The sequence below is a fragment of the Cydia fagiglandana genome, chromosome 1 (assembly GCF_963556715.1).
Source record: "Cydia fagiglandana chromosome 1, ilCydFagi1.1, whole genome shotgun sequence".
Lineage (NCBI taxonomy): Eukaryota > Metazoa > Arthropoda > Insecta > Lepidoptera > Tortricidae > Cydia > Cydia fagiglandana.
In genome coordinates this window covers 15,581,431-15,607,775 of record NC_085932.1, presented here as the reverse complement: position 1 = coordinate 15,607,775, position 26,345 = coordinate 15,581,431, and the positions used below count along the sequence as shown (strand labels likewise).

The following is a 26,345-nucleotide window of genomic DNA, read 5'->3' as shown; positions in this document are numbered from 1 at the left end:
TTTTAAATACTAGGCGCGAAAGGATCGATCGTATACAAAATAGACATGGACGGCACGACAAAGTATAAAAGCATAAATATTTAAGTATATTTTCACCACACCAGCTCGGAAAGGCTTACTTTGCACTTCAAAAACTGATAGCAAAGTTGCGTTTTATTCACATGTGAGGCAAAGTAATCAAATGCCAATTTTGAGTTGTTTTTATATATTTGCTAGTTGAATTGACTTTTAAATGATGATTTTGAATGATAAATATTTAATGACATTCATTTGGATTTGATTTGGTTTGTTTTTGTTTGACATCTTACAGTTAATATTTTCTTCGGATTGGTGTGGTGAAAAATTTTGTGTTTCACTCGAGGGCAAATTTTGTTTAACCCTCGTGCTTTTGAAACCCTCGCAACGCTCAAGATTCCATTTTCGAACCACTCGCTACGCTCGTGGTTCAATTTTTGAATCTTTCGCTTGCTCGGGTATCAATATTAGCACGAGCGGTTAAACAACAACTTTGCCCCCTTGTAAAACAAATAACTATTAATGACCATAAAATTATGAAAAAAATAAACTTGTGAGTGATATGATGTGCAGTTTGCAGTTTAGTGATGTGCCGAAGACGTTACGTGAAATCAAGTTCACACTAACGACATCTAGCGACATGTGTTGGAAACACGTTAGTCGCGTTCAGAATTAATTACTAAGTAAACTTCTTTTTATTTTAATTTTCTACTTTTTACTATAATAACTTATTGGGAATATATTTAATTTGAGTCAAATATTTTTTTTGTAGCTTTTCAATTAGATTATAAAATGTAGTAAATTTTATGTTATCCAAATGAATTTTTAATAGTCTTCTTAAACTACAGAATTAATGACGTTTCGTACGTAATCGTAAAATTCGTAAATAGTTTTGAACGTCTAGCTAGCGGACGTAACGTAGACAAATAAAATATAGAAAATTATTGTAAATGTTTATTTATTCCATCGTCGTAATCAAATAGCTATCGAAATGTTTTCCAGTGGATGTGTGTTAACAATATTGGTGCTTTATTCATGGTAAGAATTTAAAGTTTTAGAAGCTCTTTTGTATTTTGTATGGTACTTACCTTTTAGGTGTTCGTGAAAGTAACCCAATCTTTACAATTTTAGCTTTGATTTTGCACATCTAAGAAAATCGGGCTTGGAGAACAACACAGATCATCATTGGGACGTGCTAATTTTCACTCAACGGTGGCCAACAACTGCGTGTGACGAATGGAAAGAAAAGAGTCCTTCACATAAATGTACATTGCCAAGCGTTCCGAATTCATTTTCTATCCATGGGGTTTGGCCGACAAAATACAATACTTTGGGACCCTTTTTCTGCAATCGCTCTGCACATTTCGATCCTGAGGCAGTTAAACCCATTGAAACTGAACTAACAGATGTGTGGACCAATATTGAATATGGTAAATACTATTACTATTACAAATAGTTTATTTTGTTGATTCACTTGCTTTTGCTTCGCCTTGCTGGAAAGTCATGACAAATGCATTGTTTCGGATTATAGAAAAATGTGTCATATTAGTTAAAAGCTTTTTCTAAATGATTAATACATTACAATGTATATATCATTTAACTAATTATTTTAGGCACATCTACATACTCCCTATGGGCTCATGAATGGACCAAGCATGGTACCTGTGCTGCCGAGGTCCTCGAGAACTTCAATACGGAACTTAAATACTTCACCAGGGGCCTGGAATTCTACAAAACCTACAATTTAACGAACATACTCAGTGAGGCAGACATTGTACCATCGGTGAACAAGGGTTATGATGTAGTTGATATAGTTAATGCAATTAGGGTTCACCTTGGTGTGAATCCAGTAGTTGAATGTAGAAAAGAGAAAGGTATAAGCAGCTTATTTGAAATACGTATTTGTTTCAATAAGGAATTGAAGATTGTTGACTGTGATGGTGTGGTACATGGAACGAGTGACAATGTACTCACAAACTGCGACCGAACCCAGAAAGTCTTATTTTTGCCATACAGTACCACCTCTGGTCTTGTACAGTGGTATAAACTGATAACTTGGTTGCAATGGTTCACTCTATAATTTGGTTTTTAATTTGGAGATGTTCAGTTTGCACAGTAAACAGTAGTTTGGAGTTTGCCTCACACAGCTAAATTGTGGAATGAACTGTCACTTGCAGTATTTATGGACCAATACAACCTTCAAGAAAAGAGCATACTCCCATCTTAAAGGTTGAAAATGCACTTACAACCTCTGGTGTTGCGGGTGTCCATGGGCAAAGGTAATCACTTACCATCAGGCAATGTCTGCTTGGTTGCCTCATATATCATAAAAAAGTTGTAGATTCAGGGACTCTGAAACTGGAAGGCTGTGCAGTGCCAGGCACCTGGCATGGGAGTCAAGCAGGGCTTACAGTTCCTTCCTCATAGTTTTGTGTGCGAACTGTACATTTGTTTCATTATAAATACAAATATTTATCACTTTCTAAATCCAAGGCATCATATAAACTGAATCATTATATTTTTTCATGCAAAGTATGATAATATGTGACGTTCCAGTCGTTCCACGTAAAAAAGTACCTTATGGCGGCCAGCGCTTACATCGCATAGCACCGCAATAATATTGGAGCGGCGTTTATAATAGGCATAATAGCGTAAGCGTTAACCGCCATAAGGTATCTTTACCCGTGGGACGTCACATATTTCAGTTTATGTTAAGTTTGATGTTAATTAAATGTCAAAAGATTAAATGTCGGAAGGTTAACAACAATATGATAAATGCTGTTATTTATTTATTATTTATGTAAATTTGATGTAAGTAGGTAACATCAATTTGTTGTTTTTTGACAAACATCTTGAACTATAATTAATAGCATAGAGCTATTTTTAGCTACAAAGATAGATAATTGCACCTATAATTGCCAACTAACACATCTTAACTAGGTATGTAATCAATTCAAACAAAATGTTTTCAGTCATTGTAAATTAGACGACATATTTAATTTATTGCTGCACAAGGCACATTTTTGCAGAAAAATTTACATATAATTAATAGCAAACATTTTATGTTCTTACTGAAGCTGATAAACTGACTATTCTTTAGTTTTTTTATATGAATTGCTACATTATAAGTATTTTAACTAAGTAGTATGTAAGAATACTAGTCTGTTAATAGATTGTATGGTTTTTCTGCTTCTTGCCTCTCTTACCTGCAGGTAACATACTCCGGTGTTTATCAATTTAAACAACTTTCTGTAACAGATATATGCAATATCTACATACGTATTCATATTAAACCTTGTATTAAACATAAAGTGTATTCGGATAAATTCGAATACTTCAGATTGTGAGGTTATTCCGAAAATAGGCTCTAATGTGATGAAATTATGGGTGATTTTAGGAATTACCCGATATTTTGAAGTATTCGGCTTTACCCAAATACACCTTAATACATTCACGTTAACTTTTGCTTTTAAAATTATGTATTTGTTTTATCTGGGTCTCTCCAAATGGGCCAATACGTATATTTTTTAATTTTCTTCAGTTGTAAAATCAATTAACATAAATTATTTATTTCTAGTCTAAAAAGTTTGCATTTTTAGAACACACGACACTAGAGCTCCTAGTGAGTATTATATTATTTGCTAGAGCGGTTCTTAACTTTTTCAATATTGTAACTGATTTTACCCTAAATTCCACACCACTTTATCAACCCCCGCGGGGGTAATTACACGCACAGCAGCAGATTTTTGGTTATCAAGGTCAAATCACTTTGCTAGTCTCATTGAAATGAACACTGAAATTATTGTAATAATTCAATGACTCTTGTCTATTTTTATTAATAAATATGATGTAATAATGAATTTTAAAATGTGTTGTTTTATTTATGAGCAGCGGCTAGTAAATATAGAACCTACATTCAATTGCATAAATATCTATTTAACGATTTCTTCCACTTCCTTCAATTGTTTAGGATGTTAGGCGCGAAAAATTGTAACATATGTAAGTCGATATCAGATCTATTGGAGTGGCTAAGGCGCTCTCAAATATCTGAACTCGACTCTATCGTCAGGGTGTTAGAGTGCTTCTTCAGATATTGTGAACACCTTGGCCGCTCCGATGTATCTAATGGCGACTTTACCTACCTTCACGCGCTGCAATTGTTGAGCCATTTAGAGTCCCAGCTAAATTGGCTGTTCAATACTTAATAATGTCCAATTTAGCTAGAACCTTATAGTTCGTTTTTTTAGCATTAGAAATAAGGTAAACAATCTTGATGTGTCTTTTAATTGAAAAACACATTTTAAAAATAAGTTACGGCAAATGTGTAACAATTATGAATCTAATACGATCATTTATACTCTTCTGCTTTCATAGTTATTAACAGTTTTTGATTGTTAAAAAGCGTTTTCAATTAAAAATACATGTCAAGATCGCTTACCTTCTTGCAAGTTCTTTCTAATGCTAAAAAAAAACGAACTATAATGGCATAAGAATCACGGAGCGTGACTGTACCTACGAGTATACGTATCCCCGAAGCTCTGTTATCGCAATCCTGCAGTCATAAAAGGCACGAGGACCTAACATTCCTAAGTTATAGCCTACATACATAAATACTCAAGTTTATGTGTTTAGCAGACAATATTTATTATTAACAAACCATTCAACTGCAAACAATCTGTTATTTTAATGCTTAAGGTTAACACAACTTTGTTGTCGGCATTTAAATTATTTTGTTACAATAAAATACATTGATTAAGATGAGAAACAAGACACTTTATTTACTAGTAATAGTAAACCACCATTATCTTAGTTCATACAATCCCGAATCAATACAAATGCTTTTATAAATTAAATATAAAATGGAGAAAGACTGTTTAGTAATTTTATGGACCTCGAGAGACTATTATCACTGCAGATGGTACCAGTCCTGGAAGCAAAGGAAATTGGATCATTATTTTTTACTAAACTCTGTAGCATTGGGAATATTAACAAGTTTTTGGCAGAGGCCGCAGAGGGGCATATATTGTACAGTCAGCAGCAGAAGTTGCTAAGCGGGTGAGGTGTTCAAAATCACCTTGACACGCTCTTATTCTCTTAACAATAAAGTCGCGTCAAGATAATTTTGAACACCTCGCCGGCTTAGCAACTTCTGCTGCTGACTGTATGTAAAATTTGAGCTCAAGGGGAGAGGGGGGGGGGCGCAGCTGATCTGGACACAGCTGAACAGGAGAGGGGGGGGGCGCAGCTGATCTGGACACAGCTGAACAAACGTAAAGCCGGTAATGATACGTCATATTCCGCCACCATTATCGACAGGTCTCGGTAATTTGGTATAGTCAAGCACATGCTTCAATAAATTGATTTCTTTGTTAAATAGCATGTTTACATTATATATGTGACGTTCCACGGCAAAAGGTAATTGATGGCGGCTGGCGCTTTCATCGCATACCGCCGCAATAATATTGGAGCGGCGTTAATAATAGCGTAAGCGCCAATCGCCATAAGGTACCTTTACCCATGGGACGGCACATATTGCAAGTTACTAAGAAACTTGTAATAAAAATACCATAATTACATCTTACCTAGTGACTCAAGCGGTTTCTCATAGTCTTCAGGCGTAAATATCTTCTTGGGGAAAGTGGTCATGAGTTTGAAACTGTCGTCTGCAGCGTACCCTTGTGAGTTCATCTGTAGGTACAGCCTGCAACATGTAACAAACTAAATGTCAGGTAATTTAAATAATTTAGTGGTAATCCGTTTATAAAATTTTTGTTTGTGATGTATAAAGGCAAAAACTGTATCTTGATAAAATGTCATCAGAAGATCAAAACATACATATTTAGGTGGGTGGGTATACAAAACATACAAAGTAAGCGTCAAGAAAATTATTAAATTAAATCTAATAGCCGGGGGTCCACACAGAGCGAGCATACGCACTTATCTCGAACATGATAAGGGCCATATACAATACACGAGCGAAAAGGTAATTGTTTAAATTTTTCGCCACTCGTAGCGAATTTCCTATTTTTCGCATTTGTATGGTAATGTACAATTGCAGCGGTTCTGTCGTCTAGATACAGCAAGCAGCAAAATACACGCATTTTGGACACAATGAATGAATTCATTAATAAAGTGACCATGGAATTTAGTCATCTTTCTCCTCCATCATCTACAAGTGTACAATGGGAATAAACTTACTTGACAGCGGCGAGCTGCTCCTTGGCGCCGAAGGTGTGCGCGAGCGCCGTGCCGTCGGGCAGGCGCAGCTGTATGCGCGCCTGCTCGTAGCTCGGCCGCGGCACGGGCGCGGCCGCCGGGGCCGGCGCCGGCGCCGGCGCCGCCGCCGCCTCCGGGACCGGCTGCCCTGCTGCTGCCAGTCTGAAATAAGAACAAACACTGTGGATATCTACTATATCCAGATATATTAGAAAAAAAAATGCCAGAAAAATATATTTTTTTACAAAAAAAATTGACCTAAATTAAAATAGCTTAAGGTCATTTTAAGGGGATTTAGCCAGCAGATGTTTTTTTATATTTTATTATTTAACCCTTTATAAGGCTTAAAGGGTGTCAGAACTTATGCAAAATTGAGCCATATATTATGTTGAAACATAGTTCAAAATCATGTGGGAAATATATTCCCTCTATCTTATAAAGGCTTAATAAGCAGGCAGGCAGTTATGACAACTGATATTTCCTGTATCCGGTAATCATTGACAGTTATTATTAACAAGTAGATGTATGTTTCCTATCCGCAAATCAAAATTATTCACCGAACATTCTTATCGTGCGTGGTACGTCTAAAAACGTCGTCATTGGCAAAATCCCTCCTGCCAATACAAGAGGGGAAAGCCATTAAAAAAAAAGTAGATGTATAGGTGTGCTGGTCTAATTTATTTTTAAACTGGTTCACATCTGCCGAAACCACGTCTTCTGGGAGTTTGTTCCAAGTCCTCACTACTTGAATGCTCAGAAAGTGTTTGTATGACTTATAGTGGGATCTATGCCTTTATAGCTAAGTTGTGACCTCTATGCCATTATTTATTGCCCAATAAAATAGTTCCAATGGAGGTTAGTCTACTTACACTAAGTAGTAGATGAAACTTTAACAATGCATTGGAATCTTGCAGAAACAGAAAAACTACTTATTCAATGTAAACACATTGTGGTCGCGAAACCACTGAAACCTGACGCCCTTTGGCCAAAACTCCTCCTTGGTGAAGGTTGCTATATTAATACTGGTTAGCTGCATAACGGAGTTATGACTCCTAGTCAGAAGCTAGTGATGCTTTGGATTTTGCGGAAAAAATAAATCCCAGCTAAATTCTAAGGAAATTATTGTGAGTTTACTTCCGAGCCTGCTTGTCAGCTTCTATCTGTGCTCGCACGCGTTCACGTGCTTTTTGGTCCTCTATCTTCTCGCGCCGACGCTGCTCTACAAGTTTCTGCATTTCCTGCTCCTGCAGTCGCAACCTCGCATCCTGCATGTCTTTGCCAGATTTGATGCGCAGCCGCTCTCGCTCCAGGGCCTCCCCCTAGAATGAAGACAAGTGAAATATAATAACCAGATTCTGGAATTGCACAAGTGTGTTACTAGACTAAGTACCATGAAATTAGTTATTATTATGTATAACACAGGTTACAATCTCAAATATTTAGGTTTTCTGTACACTTCATAATATAAATTTACAAAACCTATGTCAGACCCATACTGGAATATGCTTTTCAAGCCTGGAGTCCTTACTTTGCCAAGGACATAGATATGCTGGAGAAGGTTCAACGGAGTTTCACAAAACTACCAAGGCAACTTAAGAACAAGCTGTATGAGGAGAGACTGAAGGAACTGAAGCTCACTACTCTTAAGCACCGCAGAGAACGTGGAGACCTAATAGAAACATACAAAATACTGTCTGGGCACTATGACCTCAAGGATTTTCATGAGATGTTCAAGCGCAACAACAACACCCGTCTGAGAGGTCATCACTTAAAGTTAGAAAGGCATAGGTCCCACAGTAACCCATACAAACACTTTCTGAGCAACCGAGTAGTGAGGGCTTGGAACAAACTCCCCGAAGATGTGGTTTCAGCACAAAATGTGAACCAATTTAAAAATAAATTAGACAGACACATCAATACATCTACTTGTCAACGATAACTATTAATGATTACTGGATGCAGGCAATATCAGTTGTCACAACTGCCTGCCTGCTTACACAATGATAATGATAATGATAAATAATACCTTATCCCTTTCCTCTCTTTCCTTTCTCTTCTGTTTCATTCGCTCCTCGAGTAGTGCCAGTTGTGCCTTCTTCTCTTCTTCCGTGAGAGGCTTCTTTTCCTCTGTGGACTCTGAGAAACTGCTATGATTGGTCTTCGCCGCATGGAACTCCATTTCGTCCTGATTCTTAAAAAGTTTCCCGCATTCATCACATTTGAAAGACTTCGCCTCAGCCGCCGGGGCTTCAGACGCCGGCGGGGCCTCTGTGGCCGTCGCCGGTTCGGCGGCAGTCGCTTCTGGCTGTGAACTCGAGCCAATCGTATGTCCAACACTTTCCACAGGGTCATCAGCATGTGCTAACAGCCACTCCATAGCCGGCTCAACACCCTTGAAGTTAGTAACCGCTAAAGCCTTCTCCCTAGAACACAACAAGCTCCTTGTATTAGTCTGCAAATAATAACCTAGGTACTTGAATGAAATAGATCGTGTCGTATGCCCTAACTTACGCTCTTTCTTTTGGGAAGCCCATCTCCATAAGAGTTTGTATTTCTGCCATATTTGTGCCCGAAGATTAACAATACATAAAATAAACTAATAAATCCCTTTTTATCAGCTGTTTTCAATATTCGTTTGTAACAAATCCGACTGTCATTATGCAACAGATAATAAAAAATATTCGTTGATACAAATGAAGATTGTCAAGTTAGTTTAAGATCCAAATAAAAACACTTATAAATCGTTCAAGTAATGTCAAAAACTCCAATACGTAATTACTGGCAAGTTAACCATTGTTGACAGATTTTCATGGCGGTAAAATAAAATAAAGTCGTGTAAATATATTTATAATATTATTTTATTAGAATTTAACATGAGTGCCAAAAAGACTAGCTGTATTCAAAGAAGCGACCCCGGGAAAGTTGTAGACTTAATTATAAGTTTGAAAGACGACGCTTGTTCTGAACTGCAAACTAAAATAAATACTTACGTATGTATACACCTAGATTTTATTTAATCGAGTCCAAATAACCCACTGCTGCGTAAGGTCACCCTGCAGGTGTAGGTGTGTGGTCCTAGGTGTGGTACTCTTCTCTTTCCACACAGGCTCTACATACTTATTTGGCTCCGCATCGCATTGTCCTTGCCTTGTCAGAGGCGCAGAAAAGTGTAGGTATCAGTATGTAGAGCCTGTATGCCTGAGCGTTAATTTTAGCAGGTCTCGGATTGCTTTCGTTTAAAAGATTTTTCGTGTAGAGATGACGTAAAAGGTAATATATATGGGTTGATATGTATAGCTGGTCAAGCAGATCTTGTCAGTAGAAAAAGGCGGCAAATTTGAAAAATGTAGGCGCGAAGGGATATCGTCCCATAGAAAATTTGAATTTCGCGCCTTTTTTTACTGACAAGATCTGCTTGACCAGCTATATTTGAGCTATGATGTATTTAGAATAGAATAGAATCCTTTATTGCGAACCATGGTACATAATAAAGTTGTTACAATAAAAAATTTTAGAACACATGGCACCCTGGTAGGGCATTGCAAATTAATCTTATGTCTAGTTATTTATGGAACATTTTTTAAAACTAAATACTGTTACGTAACTGTAACAATAAATAATACTGTTAAATAAGATAAATAAAAATCCTAAATAATAACAACTTTATCCTAGCTTATTTCTTGTATTAAGTAATTCCTATGTTAACTTATATTTACAAAAAGGGTTAATAATATTGTTAAGAATTAATAATTATTAGTGGTACTTATACTTATGAAAATTTATCCTCCATAAACTCTTGGACCGAATAGTATGCCTTCGATATTAAAAGTAGTTTTAGTTTTGACACGAATGGGTTAAGGTTTTTTATATTTCTTATATCGTTTGGCAGCTTATTATAAATCTGGATTGCTCTGAAATAAGGGCCTTTTTTGTAAATATCCAAAATTGGTTCCGGGGGGATGAGGTTATTGTTACGACGTGCACTTTTCCAAAACTCAAATAACTGTGTGTTCTTCATGACAAAAGTAGAAATTTCTAAGATGTAGAGAGAGGGGAGAGTTAAAATTTGGAGATTAGTGAAACGTTTCTTACAACTGTCTGTATGTCGTATATGTCGTATTTACCTAATATTAAGAGGAAAATAAATAACAATTTTGAACTTTTTGTATGCTATAGGTATTTAATAGCTATTAAAGTTTAAACTGGCCACCTACACTACCTTGAAAGGTAGGTAAGTGTAGCTGGAAATGGTATTAGGATCATACTTGAAAATAGGACTACTACTGGAAGTCGATGGAGGAACTCAGCATGATGCTCGATGACCTCAACCGAGTTTCACAACGGGTGGGCTTGAAAATGAACATGGACAAGACGAAACTTATGTCAAATGCCAATGTTGTGCCCATCCCAGTCTCTGTTGGGAACTCGGTACTCGAAGTTGTTGACTCGTACATCTACCTAGGACAAGTAGTCCAATTAGGTAGGTCCAACTTCGAGAAAGAGGTCAACCGCCGAATCCAACTCGGTTGGGCAGCGTTCGGGAAACTACGTAATGTCTTTTCGTCCGACATACCTCAGTGCCTCAAGACGAAAGTCTTTAATCAATGTGTGTTACCAGTGATGACTTACGGCTCCGAAACGTGGTCTTTAACTATCGGCCTCATCTCAAAACTCAAAGTCGCTCAACGAGCTATGGAGAGGGCTATGGTCGGAGTTTCTCTACGTGATCGAATCAGAAATGAGGAGATCCGTAGACGAACTAAAGTCACCGACATAGCCCACCGGATTAGCAAGCTGAAGTGGCAATGGGCAGGCCACATTGCACGCAGAGAAGATGGCCGATGGGGTCGAAAAGTGCTCGAGTGGAGACCACGGACTAGCAAGCGCAGCGTAGGACGTCCACCCACAAGATGGACAGACGATCTTGTTAAGGTCGCCGGAAGACGCTGGATGCGGGTCGCTTCCAACCGGCACGTATGGAGGTCCAAGGGGGAGGCCTATGTTCAGCAGTGGACGTCTTATGGCTGAGATGATGATGATGATGACTGGAAGTCCCTTTCCAACATAAGCTGTCAAAAAGGGACTTCCACTTGTATTACAAGTTACAAGCTTTTGATAAACAGGGCACTAGCTGGACTGCCATACTTAATCCCTTCTATTTGATACAAAGCTCAGCGATGAATGCGACGCGGAGCTGGTGTTCTCAGTGGTAGTAAACGGCGAGCGCGCGGAAGCCTACATTGAAGCAGTTGGCAAAAAAGCTCTAGAGAAGAAATATAAACTTTTGGTTAGTAAGTATTTTCACCTACATTTACTAAACAATCAATACATTATATAGGTAGGTAAATGCTATTTTAACTGTGAGCTCGTTCAAGCCAAATCGAATGCGTAGGTACTAGGTACCTTACCTATGCAGGATGTCGTCTCCGTATACAGCTAATACAGGAGGATATGCGCTTGGAGAGACAGGAGACGTGATGTATGCATTATATTATATTATTCGAGCTACAGGGTCTCCATGTGATGTGGGGGAAGTCAAACGGCTGTTTATTGTTATGGTGTGGCCCACACCATAGCCGTGTGGGAAATAATCTGTTCAAAATAACTATGATTATGTATGTACACATGTGTGGGTGAGGCATATTAGAGCACACAGTTCACGCACTCCACTGCACTCCCAGATTTACAATACTTACGGTGCCCGTACATCACGCAACAAAATAATAGCCAGTAGATATGAATGAACAAAATATTTTAACCGATAATTTTTACAAATAATTATTTGGGCATTCTTTTCAGGATTGTCATAAATTCATAAAAAATATTAAAAAATCGTATCAACAGTCGATGTTATTCAGTGATTTCTATGACGACGTTCAAAAAATTGTTTCTCCTGTAAGTATATATTGATAGATGCGAAAATTTCGATATTTAAAGGCCCCAGTACACAATGGGCCATCGCCGGCCATTCCAAGGGACGCATTTATGCGTTAGAGGGAGCAAGTGATATTGCTATCTCATTCTACCGCATGGCTCGTACTCGTCGAACGTTATAGATGTAGCCACGTCAAATTAAGCCGAATTTGGCCAAGCTGCGGAAATAATTCGTGTAGTTTTGAAAATTGGTACCGGTATACCTTGTGGTGTCTAGATAAACATACTAAAAGTCCTCGAGGGTAGGGGGTGTGCTGGGGGTGTAGAGGGGGGTTGAAGGTACCTTTTTTCATATTTTTGCTCATATCTCGAAAATGTGTACGAATTGCATTATAATTACTTCGGACAAAAGTTTTAACATAAAATTTACTACAAATTTGGTTATGTTTATTTTTACTCTACGATCAATACTTTAGGAGCTACAGGCCGTTAAAGTTAAATAAGAGATAAAAAATAGACGGTTTAAAAAAACGTCGTATTTTCATAATTGTTCATCATAAATAAACATTTTAATTGAGAATAAGCAAGCTAAATGACTTGCTGATAAAATATAAAAAAAAACCGGCCAAGAGCATGTCGGGTCATGCTCAGTGTAGGGTTCCGTAGTTACCCGTCCGTCAAAATAGACTATTCGCAAAAACTCAAAAACTGCTTAAACGATTAGGTTCGCTATATTTTTCTCTGAAAGTCTTTACTAAGCTTTACTTTCACGATTTTTTTCATATTTTTTGGACCCATGGTTCAAATGTTAGGGGAACTAAACTGGAAAACACAACTTTTTTTCTTTCAGATAGATTATTTCCGAAAATATTAAGCAGATCAAAAAATAGTTCTCGAAAACCCGTATTCGTTTTAAAAGACCTATCCAACGACACCCCACAATATAGGGTGGAAGCGAAAAAAAATTTCATCCCCTTTTTAATGTACGATCTGAAAGAAAAAAAGTTGTGATTTACCCCTTAGTTCCCCTAACTTTTGAACCATGGGTCCAAAAAGTATGAAAAAAATCGTGAAAACATAACTTAATAGTAAATACTTTCAAGGAAAAATATAGCGAACCTAATCGGTACAGCTGTTTTTGAGTTATGGCAAATAGTCTATTTTGACAGACGGGTAACTACGGAACCCTACACTGAGCATGGCCCGACATGCATATGGCCTATTTTTTTATATTTTATCAGCAGGTTGCTTAGCTTGCTTACTCTAAGCTAATTTTTTTATTTGTGATGAACAATTACAAAAAAACGACGTTTTCTTAAACCGTCTATTTTTTATTACTTATTTAACTTTAACAGCCCGTAGCCCCGAAAGTATTGATCGCAGAGTAAAAATAAACATAACCAAATTTGTAGTAAGTTTTATGTTAAAACTTTTGTCTTAAGTAATTATAATGCTATTCGTACAGATATTCGAGATATGAGCAAAAATATGAAAAAAAGTACCTTCAACCCCCCTCTACACCCCCAGCACACTCCCTACCCTCGAGGACTTTTAGTATGTTTATCTGGACACCACAAGGTATACCTGTACCAATTTTCAAATTTACACGAATTATTTCCGCAGATTTTTCTAATTTTCTTAGGCTAATGGGCGCTTTTATAGTTTATGGTGGCCGTCCACCATCATGATGATAAAGCAGCGGACACAAGGCCATAACATTGTTATGCAGTCACAGATTAGTACCATTCATTCCCCCAAGTGCTACGGATTACGCTCGTAGCGCGTAGCCACAGTTTAGCCGTATTGAGCGCGTAGTCGCTACGTACATTCGTACATTGTAGGTACCCGGGTTCTTGGCCCTGAATGTATTAGGTAGATACCTACCGTGGACGAGAACACAATATCGTGGATGTCAAGGTTCACGGTAAATTGTAAAAGCGCACACGGTCTAATTTTCTTTGGTAAAACGTACTTACTTAAAATATATAATAACCAGCTAATATAGATGAAAATTATACTTCTAAGCCTTATTTTCACTGCGTCAGTACCTGAAAGACAGCGGCAAGAAGCACGTCACAATGGTCCCGGTGGCAGGCAAACCGTTCGCCCTTGTTGTGTGCCTGGTCTCGCCGAAGGTACAAGAAGAACATGTTGTCAACTACGTCTACGAGTGCTTTCTGTAAGTTGTCTTTCTCTCTCTCTCTCTCTCTCTCTCTCTTTAGCCTTTTTCTACCCTTCGGGTGTAGGCCTCCTTCATTTTACGCCATTAATCACGGTTCTATGCAACTTGGAGCTACTTCTTTCCCACAGTCCTTTTGATGTCGTCGTCCCGACGCATCTTGGGTCTACTTTGAGGACGCTCTTCCCCCTATGGTCGCCACTAGAGTAGTCGTCTGTAAGTTGTACTCGTGTATAAATAAATATGAAACCGGTAATAATATTACTTATAAAAATAGGAAAGTGCTTAACTCTGTTTATGGACCGAGCGAAAGCGAAGTGTGCGTTTCAGCATGGACGAAAATTCTTTCGTATATCCGGATGTTCTCGTATACGGATCACGTTTTTCAATCAATTCTCGTGAAATCTGCTGAGCTCGTGAAATTAGATTACATTTAGATTTTGGTAGTGAAGAGTTATTACCAACTTCATTGCTTGATTATTCCCCAGGCTATGCTGGCCAACTGTAAAGAAGACTATTATTCTAGAACATGAAAAGTCCGTGAAACATAAGTGCCAGCAGCTGCTACGGGTCGCGAAACGTTTATTCACTCAAGTAAATACAATTCTAAAATTTTAATCATAATTGTACCAGGCGTGGCTCACTTCGAGATTTCGTCGCTTTGCTACAGGTAGCTAAAAGTCCATCCGTTCGACCCCAATTAAGTTTGGGGTTTGCCATAAGTCGCGCGTGGCGCTGTCTCTACCTAGCGGCCACATCTGTGCTGATCGTGTCGTGACAGACGCTTTTTGTTAGAGAGTGAGTCTTCTGTACCTAGTACTATTATTTATTCTGTGATTGTACTGACACTTACCTATCTATAATAACCAATCATTTATGACACGCAAAAGGTAGACGGTTTTTTTAAAATATCGGTGCGGAAACTTGATTACTTATAAACGGTTTGATTTTGGCGGCTATAGGTAATTAAGTGAACCGTAATAGAAGGCTAGAAAAAAATGTAAAAGGGTTATTACATTTTTAATTTAATTTACAAATGTTCGAAAAGGTGGCGTCACTGGACTCGCTGGTGAGACTGGCCACCGACCAGGGTAAGCGCGTGGTGGACGCGGAGTTCTGCGCGCTGATGATCGTCGACCTGGACCGTATGGAGCTCGTTGAGACCTGCTACACCAAGGTATCAGTATATTTTCACAACATTTATGAATAAATACCCAAATCAAATTAGGCTTGAGGAGTGCTATATGTTACCAAGTAGTTCCAGTGAACTACTGTCTGCTGGGTAAGTAGGTATATACCCATGACAGAACTGGATTAGGTAATATCATAATCGTAAAATCAGAAGACGGCTGCAACGCAAATATAAACTTCTAATTCTTTATTACTATGTATATACCATCGTTCTTTGTTTGATATCTTTCCCATTTTGGAAAATCGCTGAATCGAAACTTTTGAACTAAACCAGGGACCGACGTAACTTTAGGTAGAAGTAAGGTTATATCACTAAATACCTAACTAACGATAAGAAAATATAAGATCATCATTAAAAAAAGGCTACAAATATAATGACCACCAAAAAATACTTTGGTACCTACCCTAAATAAAAAAATCATGCTTACCAAAAAAAATTACTGAACACCAAAAAAATAAGGCCTAAAAATACAAAAGTACCACCGTTTTAATTACGACTGCCCTTCAAATTGTATTCAAATACCAAATATATTGAATGACCACCAAAAATCATTAATGATCACCAAATCCTGAAGACCAAATTAATGCGATATTTTCACCTAAATAAACCGCTATGATTACCAAAAAATGTATACATATTACCAAATAAAGTAAACTGATGCCAACATTACTAGCCCCTCCCGCTCAACCCCCCGTACCCCGCACCGCATACCTACCTAACTTAACCTACTTTTCTAGTAGCATTTCGTTATGCTACTAGAAAAGTAACTTAAACTGCTATCAGTTAAGTGGGTTAGGTTAGGTTAGCACTGCGACCCTTACAGAAACGAAATGGTACTATAAAAGTAGGTTAGGTTAGGTTTGAACTGCGACCTTTACAGAAACGAAATGCTACTATAAAAGTGGGTTAGGTTAGGTTAGAACTGCGATCCTCACAGAACCGAAATGCTACTAGAAAAGTGGGTTAGGTTAGGTTTCAACTGCGACCCATACAGAAACGAAATGCTACTAGAAAAGTGGGTTAGGTTAGGTTTGAACTGCGACCCATACAGAAACGAAATGCTACTAGAAAAGTGGGTTAGGTTAGGTTTGAACTGCGACCCTTACAGAACCAAACTGCTATCAGAAAAGTGGGTTAGGTTAGATTTGAATTGCGACCCTTACAGAAAGCAAATGCTACTATAAAAATGGGTTAGGTTAGGTTTGAACTGCGACCCTTACAGAAAAGTAATGCTACTGGAAAAGTGGGTTAGGTTAGGTTTGAACTGCGACCCTTACAGAAAAGAAATGCTACTGGAAAAGTGGGTTAGGTTAGGTTTAAAAAACTGCGACCCTTACAGAAAAGAAATGCTACCTACTGGAAAAGTGGGTTAGGTTAGGTTTGAACTGCGACCCATACAGAAACGAAATGCTACTAGAAAAGTGGGTTAGGTTAGGTTTGAACTGCGACCCTTACAGAACCAAACTGCTATCAGAAAAGTGGGTTAGGTTAGGTTTGAATTGCGACCCTTACAGAAAGCAAATGCTACTATAAAAATGGGTTAGGTTAGGTTTGAACTGCGACCCTTACAGAAATAAAACGCTACTAGAAAAAGGTGACGAAGTGGATTAGTTAATTTTATAGTATTATATTAAATATTTGCACATTTTTAATAAAAATGTGGTCACAATTTTGGTGGTCATTTACTATTTTTGGGTTTACAATGATGGAGTAAATTGCTTTAATAGGATAGCAAGATTTAAAAATTTGGTTATAATTTTACATTAAAATGGAGTTCTAATTTTGGTGGTCATTTACTATTTTTGGGTTTACAATGATTATTATTGTGACATTTTCTTTAATAGGATAGCAAGATGTAAAAATTTGGTTATCATTTCACATTAAAATGGGGTTTGAAAATTGGTAATCATTTACTATTTTTGGGTTAATAATGATTAGTTTGGTGTCATTTCCTTTAAAAGGATAGTAAAATGTAATAAAATTGGTAATCATTTCACATTAAAATGGTGTTATAATTTTGGTGATCATTCATTATTTTAGGGTGGTAAAATATATTTTTTTGGTATTAAATTTTATTAAATCTGGTGATCAGTTAAATAGCAGCCTTAAAAAAATATAATTTTCGTAATGTGTTAATATTTTAACTTCGAAAAATGTATTATTTATTAGTGGCTTTCGCATACAGAATGTATCTCTGTACTTCTTATTTTTATAGGGTACAGACGAAACGTCCGAAAGACGCTTTCCAATGGACAGCGGGATCGCAGGGCAAGTGATCCAAACCGGCATCATCGTGAACACGAGAAATGCTGCACAACACCCAGCTTATGACCCCAATGTCGACAGTCGCCCGGGCATCGACATAAAGTGCGCTCTCCTTTGTTTTTTATGCCAATGACACACAGACAGCCTCAAAACTTGCTAATTTTATCATCACCATCCGTGTAACTTTGCTCCTTTTAATGATGGGGTACTTATATTAAATCATCTAATCCCACGTTTTCAGGCTTTCAGTACTCGGGATCTCTTGCCATAAAAGTCCATTAACTCAGAGGAGAAATACAATTTCGTAATTCTTAAGTCACCCATATACTTTTCTTAGGTACCCATAGAATCCATAGAACTTGACTTGAGATCAACAACTTTACGTGTTTTATATATATTGTCACCAAACAGAAAGGTATATAGGCATCTAATTCAAATCAGTCATCCACTTTTGATAGAACTGTAACTTAAAAATCGGCTAACAGCTACTTGCTCGATAAGTAAATAGCCTCTAGCGGCCCACCATACAAGGAAAATTGGCAATCGAATTTGAATCAACGGTATTAGAAAATAGAGTTCAATTCGTTTTGTTTTAAAATCGAACGAAACAAAATAAAAGCAACTCTATTCCATTCCATTAAGATTTAAATTTCATTGGAGCTAATTTGTACTAGTATTAGGACATTGAACCCCAAGAGGATAGACTACTTAATTGTAAGTACCTAGATAATTTTATTGATGTTCAAAAAAGTCATAGACTCTAATTGCCTGTAGAGGTTTTATCATCTTTATAATTGCCTTACCTACTTCTAGAAACAGTCTGACCTTCCCGATTCGTGAGCAGCAAGGGATCATAGGTGTCGGTCTGCTGATCAACAAGATAGGCGACCCGTACTTCGACGCCATGGACGAGGAGATGGCACTTTCGTTCAGCGTGTACTGCGGCGTCTGCATCATTCACTCACTGGTGTACAAGAAGATACATGAGGCGAGCATCAGGAACATCCGGGGTCATGAACTGAACATGTACCATATTGAGGTAAAAGGCAAACGAATATGTTTTATGTATAGGTTATATGTACCTAGTAGCTTAACGGTCAGAACTTCAGACATTCTCTCGAGGTTATAATAACTACTCGTAATAAGTATACCCCTGCTTTCAACTGCTTCAAGAGCGGTACGGACCTAACGAAACTGTCGGTTAAGGAACTTCTTTAGTCTTACCGTACTAAACTGAATACCATGGTGAATGTTTCCGATGTTGACTGCGGTTGGTTGCACTTCCGTTTGTGGAGAGCCTTTTTCACTAAAATTTAGATAACTATTCGATTCAACAGGTGAACGACGCAGAAATGTCAAAAGTGCTGGAATGCAAGGGATTCCACAACATTCCTGGGTTGTCGACGCTGCACTTCAACACGCGAGGTCTGCCTCAGAGAGAGCTTCCCTGTTTGGTCGTGAAGATGTTCAGTGATTTGGGATTTATACGAAAGTAATCATTAGTGCAATATATTTAGGGGTTATCCTTGACTTGAACTATTTTGTGTTGGTTTTGTTTTGACACGATATCGCGTTCAACACGGATTATAAAGAATTACTTACCGATGAAACTTCCGATTTGGCCCTCATACATACATGTTCAGCGAAAATTAACGAGATGTTACTGAACGCGACACACTGTATAGGTAAGTACGTATATCGTTGATATCTAAACATACATTATTTTAGGTTCAACTTGAAGCAATCAAAGCTAGTCCGGTTCGTGCTTCAAGTAAGAAAGAGTTACCGAGATGTGCCGTACCACAACTGGTACCATGCCGTCAGTGTGGCTCAGTGGGGTTACGCCGCGCTGATGAACTTTCAGTTGGTGAAGCGTGGATACTTCAAGTAAGTTGAAACTATAATATATATATTACCTACGATTAATTTAAGAAGAGTGTCGCGATAGAGTCAGACTAAGCTAAATCGGCAGCGATCTAACTCCCTTCAGCTGTTTTGTTCTCTTTCGATAATGACGATTTCTATTATTAGATTCCTCCTTCTCACACTCCTATATACAGCTCCCACTCAACTATGTACATAGTTTTATTAAAATAGTATCAAACTAATAAAATATGTGTTTTATCAGCGATCTTCAAGCATTGATGTACCTGATTGCGTGCCTAGTCCATGATCTGGACCACCGCGGAACTGCTAGTAGTTTTCAAATTAACGGAGGTAAACAAAAACTATAATGAAATAAACCTAAGTCATATGAATATCATACTTGTAAAGTTGTTCTTCTTTGTCTGCGTTCTGGACAGAAACTGCCCTAGCTGCCCTGTATTCGAGCGAGGGTAGTGTGATGGAGAGACACCACCTCGGGCAGGCTGTGAGCATCCTCAACACGGAGGGCAGCGACATCCTCGAGCCTCTGCCGAGGCGCGATTACGACCACGCGCTGCTGCTACTGCGCGATTTCGTGCTGGCCACCGACCTGAACAACTATTACAAGTCAGTTACTTGACGCCTCCTGACATAACTTAGTCTGCTCTGTACACACAGCCGCAAAATTGCATGGCCACTTTATTAATGAATTTATTTAATACGGAGAGACATCATTTGGGTGCCTAGTAGGAACTTCTTACCCAACCAACATCCTACTCAACATTGTGAGCATCCTCAACACAGAGGGCTTCACTGAAGTGCGAGTACCTACAATATTAATTGGCCACAAGCTATTAGTTATTCTGTGCCGCAAGTACCTACTTATTTGTAGATTATTCATAATGCAGTTTGTGGAAGGCACAGGTATAAACCAGGGACCGTATAACCGGTTTTATTAAATACCTGTATATAAACTGTCAAACGAATACCGGTTAAAATGTTATACCTATATTCGAATTAGAGGTATTGCTGTCATTCCGTTTTTGTCTTTATCGCTAAACTACACTAATTGACATAATGAAATACCGGTATTCATTAATACCTCAATAATAACAGGTATTCAGTATACCGGTAATGGTTATCGTATTTAATACCGGTATTCATTGCACTTGATCAAAGAGTAACCAAAAACTTTGCGACAAGAGGTTAAAGTTGTTGTTAAGTCCTCATGCTAATATTGATCGCAGTATAAGCGAAATATTTCATAATTTAACCACGAGCGTAGCATGTGGTTCGAAATTGCGACCGTTTCAAAGCACGAGGTTAATGAATGAATTAATGAAAAGAATTAACCCCAGAAAACATTTCCATATGAAATATGAGCGCCGCGCCGGCGCGCCGCCGCCGCCATCAAAATTTTCGCGCCGCCGCCGCCGCCAAAATTTTCGCGTCGCCGCTGCCGACACTGCGCTATGGCCGTGGCATCGGCGTGACCTTGTTAGATACTAGAGTCTGTCTAAGCTAACTTTGCACCGATTTGAACAGAACAAAGTGAGGGAGTGTTATTATAATATAAACGTCATATTTTCATAGAAATTTTACATTAACGATGATATTTACACACGTTGTCGTTGCAAATGCTATGCAGATTAGTTTGATCGGGAATTTATTGCTTTTATATAAGGTGCTAACAAATTACAGCTTGGCAAAAAAGAGTAGAAATTAAAAAGTGGCAACACTGTAGTGTCGTCCCATTTTCTTATATAAATTGGTTTGAAAGGGACGACACTACAATGTTGCCACTTTTTAATTTCTACTCTTTTTTGCCAAGCTGTAGGTATCGATATTTTAAGAGATGGTACTTTATATAAAAACAGTTAACTTTAAATAGAAATCAAGAAAACTTTTCATATCATATTTTTGTTTTATTTACCGAACAAAAAAATAAATTAAAATTATATTAATAAAATTAATTAAAAATAATCATTACGTGCATTTAACCACATAAAGAAAAAATACATAGAGTGCTCATGCTCACTCCATACATCAGTTTTGGTACCAAAAATACTATTCTTTTCGTAGTCAACATTAGTATCGAGTAACGGAATTATCAGTACTGCTACTTGACAATAGATGTTGCACCGACCGAAAAGTCTAATGCTCAACAACTTTCAGCGAATATTAAACAAGGATTAACTGGAACTTATTTTCAACTCCTTCTGCTTTAATAATAGTTGTAAATAGTTGTTCAATACAATTTTCGTGAGTCGCGACATTTGAGACATTTAGTATCAAGTAGCGGTACTGATAATTCCGCTACTCGATGCTAAATGTCAATTACGAAAATAATAGTCTTTTTGGTACCAAAACTGATGTATGGAGTGAGCACTCTATGCTTACTATATTTGTCTATGATTTAACTGACAAGATGTTTAACACTTTCTGTTTTGCCAACAATTGTTTGTGTTAAATGTCATTATCATCAACGTGTCATTTCATTTATCAACGTGAAGTGGCCAGTTAAAAAGAGGTCTCATTTAATTATCTCATTAACAGGGTGTTTTTACGTAGCAAATTTGTTTTCCAATTTTCTCAAAGAACATCATAAAACCTAAATGTTTCATACTTAAATATACTCCAGGAGTCGAGTATTATCAGCTGTAAAAATATTGGTAGCTAATTTGTTAGCACCTTATATTAAGTTCGGATATATAACTTTTTTGGCTAATATATATTAGACTGCATGCTTTCTCTTGTCTATGCTTAAGCTAAACATGTGGCAGTAGTTAGCGATTCGGTGGCCAGGCAATGTCAATGAATAAGAAATAGGTGATATGGAGTCTAACCTAATACGTCTATTCCAGAACATATCCTCAACAATTGAATGTAAAGGTATGAGCACGATAGTTGAAGTCACGCACACAACAACAAAATCATGTAATGACAGTGAGATTTTGAAATTAATATTCTTTTTAGGCTTCCGTATTTCGTACCAATATCAAGTTGATATCAACTGTAAAAAAGTTTCTTGAAGGTTTTTTTTATAGGCTTTTAATATCGTACGTTTAAGTCGCATTCACTCATTGATTCATTCATACTATTTTTGCGATTAGTAGGTACTCTGTGCGAGCAGTGTGTGTAATCATTCACCTCTCCTGGCGATACGTACATATAATAACTATTATATTTGACTATAGCTACCCGCACTGACTTCGCACGGATAACACAAAACCTTAACAAATTGTACACCTAAACTAAAGCTTCCTCAAAAATCTTTCTATTGATAGCTGAAATCCGCATGAAAATCAGTTGAGTAGGTTTTGAGTTCATCGTGAACATACATTCATATAGTTACAGACAGACGCGGCGGGAGACTTTGTTTTATAAGGTGTAGTGAATTAGTGATAAATTCAATTAACAGTAACCTCACAATATAAAGATGTTCATTGTGCTGCTTATCTACAGTTCATGGCATGAAAAACTTTTTTCCTACCATAATTCAATAAATAATCCTTGAAATTAAAAGGTTTGAATTCTCTTCGCATAAACCAAGTTTTCAAGGCTACGCCGCCGATTCGCCGCCACCGCCAACCAATTTTGACCGGCGAACCGTCGCCGGCTAAATGCCTATCGGGCGGCGCTAGACGTGCGCGCCGGTCGAAAATAATTGGGCAACGGCGCGCCACCAAAAAATCCACGGCGGCGGCGTGGAATTTTTCAACTTTTCAATATTAAGACGTATAATGAAAAGTCATGCTTAACCCTTAAATCGACAAGGGAAAAAAATCTTAAAAAACTGTGTTAGTATCATTTTTTCGGTGTTATTATCTTATTAGGTATGTGGTTGTTTATTGTAGAAAAATCATGAAAAAAATCTATTTATAATAGTTTCGAAAAAAACATAGGTATGACAAATATGTTGGATGTTGCCAGGTTCGGTGTAAATAAAAAGATACGCTGCATAATGAAAAGACGTCTAGTATTTTGGACGTTGCCGAATATACAGTACTGTTTACCGAATATACAATAATGTTTTTTTTTTAATTAATATAGAATAATTGCTTTTAATTACAAATACACTTACTGATAATGTCAACTTATGTTATTAACTAAAGTAAAACCTACTATTTTATATTTTTCCAAAAAGTTTATAGCTCGTAGGTGGTAAAATTTTACTAGTCATTGGCGTCATTTTATTAACATTAAATCAAACTTAGCGGGGTATCGTAGGATGCAGCAACATCTGAACAATGGTATACAATAATGCATGTAATTTTATCAATATTTTCGTAAGAACTTTCTTAAATGAAATCGGGTCTGTCTCTTGATGTCTTGATGAACGCACAGGAAAAAAAATCCGTAATAATATTTTTTTATCTATTTGGTTCATTACGTTGTAATAAGACAAATAATGACTTAGTATGGTGTTGGTGCGACATAAAATAGTAGAAATTCAATTATATAACCAGAAAAATTCCGTAAGTACGTAATTATTGCCATTTTTAAGTAAGTATTTTACGTCAAAAATGTGAGAGTTACGTAGGAAGTGGCGCCCGCAATAATTTTCAACTATTTCTTATCGGACTATAACCTATTACATATTTTAACGCTGCATAATACTGTCTTATAAAAAAATATTCGGCGCGAATTTTAAACTACCGGCGGCGGCGGCGGCGCGCGTACTCCTTATGGCGGCGGCGCGCACGTCTAATCGGCGCTCATATCTTTGAGATTATAAACTACATACATAATAAAATACAATTAAATCAACAATTAAAAAACAATTAAAAGAATCAAATGAACGCTATTAAAAATGTATTCGTCAAAATCATCACCTAACAGCTAATTTCACCAGCAACATGAAAACGGGCATTCTAAGATCCGAATCTTAAGTATTTACAACTTTACAAGCGGGCCGGACAACGTCCTTGACGAGTAGCGAAGGAACGAATCGTGGTACTACTACAACCGGTATTGGCACTTACTTATTACCGGTAATAGCTTTAGGAGTAAACTATCAAATAGTGGTATTTGTTGTCAATTGGCTAAACCGATAACACTATTGAATACCGGTATTCGAATACCTCTATTCGGAGCTTAAGTGATATAAATACCCAAATTCAAATTACACCGGTTATACCTCAATAATAACCTGTAGTCAGAATACCGGTAACGGTCCCTGGTATAAACAGGATTTTAGAAAAATGTCCTTATTCCTTTCGCGTCTGTCGGCGCTCATTTAATTGCGAGCGAGTCGATTATGTTTTTAGAACTTACGAGGATTAAAGAGGAACTTAAGTTGACAACACACGATGTGTCTCTATTTTTTTATCAATCTCCATGTTCTGCTCACAGAAAACTAAACGAATACAAGATGATAGCTAGTGACTACCTCATCGGCAATCAAATTCACATCGCCGCTCTGCAGGCGTTGCTGATGAACGCGGCGGATTTCAGCGACCAGATAAAAGACTGGAGCTCCGTTAAGAAGACTGCTGTGAGTCTTTTTGTCAGCTTTGCGTTTAAGGATTTTACATATAACCCCCGCTTCATTCATTGTCTTAATCATTTGTACTCGAAGTTTAGTGTTGCTTCAGTGTCTTACCATTTAGGCGTTTATCAGATTCAGATGTGCTCAAAATGTATAGGTACTACGCGACTCAAATTTCATTTTAAGTACTTGTTTACCTATTTATTACATTTTGAGGAAAAACTTGAACCTCTTCTACCTTCGCTAAAGACAATCAACATAACATTGAATTTCAGTCGGAGGTGTTAACAGAGTTCTTTAATCAAGACGAATCTGAAAACGACCGTGAAGATGCGCCAATTTTCGTGGACCCAAAAAACAAGACCGTCATTCCTGAACTAGAGATAAAGTTTATCACTGACACTGTTATTCCGATTTATGAGTAAGACATATTTTAAAATGCTTTGAGTGTTTGAAACGCCTTACGCGCTGGCTACGGCTAAGGCGACAACCATAGGTTGGAGCGAGACACAGGCGACACAGCGATCGGACCTTTCGTTCCCATTTATGGTTGTCGCCTTAGCCGAAGCCAGTCACGCAATGTCGTGGCTAGGCTGTTACGGTGATGAAACTTCATAATGCATGTCACATTTTAATAATATGTATGTATACCTATCTATTTTTTAGAATGCTTGGACAAATATTTCCCGTCATAGCGAGCGCTACACAAATTCTCGAAAGCCACTTGGTGCTCTGGGATGGATCGAAAGATGTCTTCATTGAGGTAAGGCATTTCACTGTTAGGTGCCTGGAACCCGCAGAATTGCTCTGTCCATAAATAACATTTATGTATGCTTACAGTACCTAATAGCTACCTAATTGGTTCAGTCCTAGGGTAGAGTTAGAGTTCCTAGTTACGTATCGTATTTACTACGACCCAGACTGTATTATTGTGCCCAGTTACAGGTAGTTGGAATGTATTTGCTCCCATTGCGGATAAATGGGAAAGGTCAATTTAAATGTGTAAAAGAAAATATTACCTAATCATAAAAATTTATATTTTAGGTGTCGCCAATTGTTGCGGGTATATCAGTTCTGTTAAGTCCGGAACTCGACGGCCTGATCGAAGCAGCGTTGAACGAGCGCGAGCGATTGCGGCTCGAAGCGGAAGCGTTGGCGGCCGAGGAGGCGGCGGCGGCGGCGGCCGCGGCGGCAGCCGCCGCGGCTGAGGAGGACTAGTGGTCATGACGGAAACATGTGCTATCCAT

At 37.7% G+C, this 26,345-nt stretch overlaps 3 protein-coding genes across 3 annotated transcripts; 2 read left to right on the top strand and 1 right to left on the bottom strand.

The window, feature by feature from the left end:
* The first annotated feature begins 881 nt into the window (after nt 1–881).
* LOC134664939 (ribonuclease Oy) lies at nt 882–4,864 on the top strand. Its single transcript, XM_063521663.1, has 3 exons — nt 882–1,053; nt 1,147–1,445; nt 1,629–4,864. Exons 1-3 carry the CDS (start codon nt 1,007–1,009, stop codon nt 2,093–2,095), a joined length of 813 nt encoding a protein of 270 aa, XP_063377733.1. The 5' UTR covers nt 882–1,006; the 3' UTR covers nt 2,096–4,864.
* Nucleotides 4,770–8,886, bottom strand: LOC134664928 (UBX domain-containing protein 1). Its single transcript, XM_063521655.1, has 6 exons — nt 8,743–8,886; nt 8,258–8,654; nt 7,366–7,550; nt 6,214–6,393; nt 5,598–5,716; nt 4,770–4,942 (listed from the first exon to the last, which is right to left on the bottom strand). The coding sequence occupies exons 1-6, from the start codon at nt 8,790–8,792 to the stop codon at nt 4,899–4,901; spliced, it is 975 nt and encodes a 324-aa protein (XP_063377725.1). The 5' UTR covers nt 8,793–8,886; the 3' UTR covers nt 4,770–4,898.
* Nucleotides 8,887–9,054: 168 nt separating this feature from the next.
* Nucleotides 9,055–26,345, top strand: LOC134665524 (cGMP-dependent 3',5'-cyclic phosphodiesterase-like). Its single transcript, XM_063522502.1, has 16 exons — nt 9,055–9,221; nt 11,402–11,518; nt 12,031–12,126; nt 14,151–14,284; nt 14,773–14,878; nt 15,333–15,461; nt 17,692–17,843; nt 18,555–18,780; nt 19,079–19,233; nt 19,470–19,628; nt 19,870–19,958; nt 20,045–20,234; nt 24,963–25,104; nt 25,374–25,519; nt 25,765–25,861; nt 26,143–26,345. Exons 1-16 carry the CDS (start codon nt 9,105–9,107, stop codon nt 26,314–26,316), a joined length of 2,229 nt encoding a protein of 742 aa, XP_063378572.1. The 5' UTR covers nt 9,055–9,104; the 3' UTR covers nt 26,317–26,345.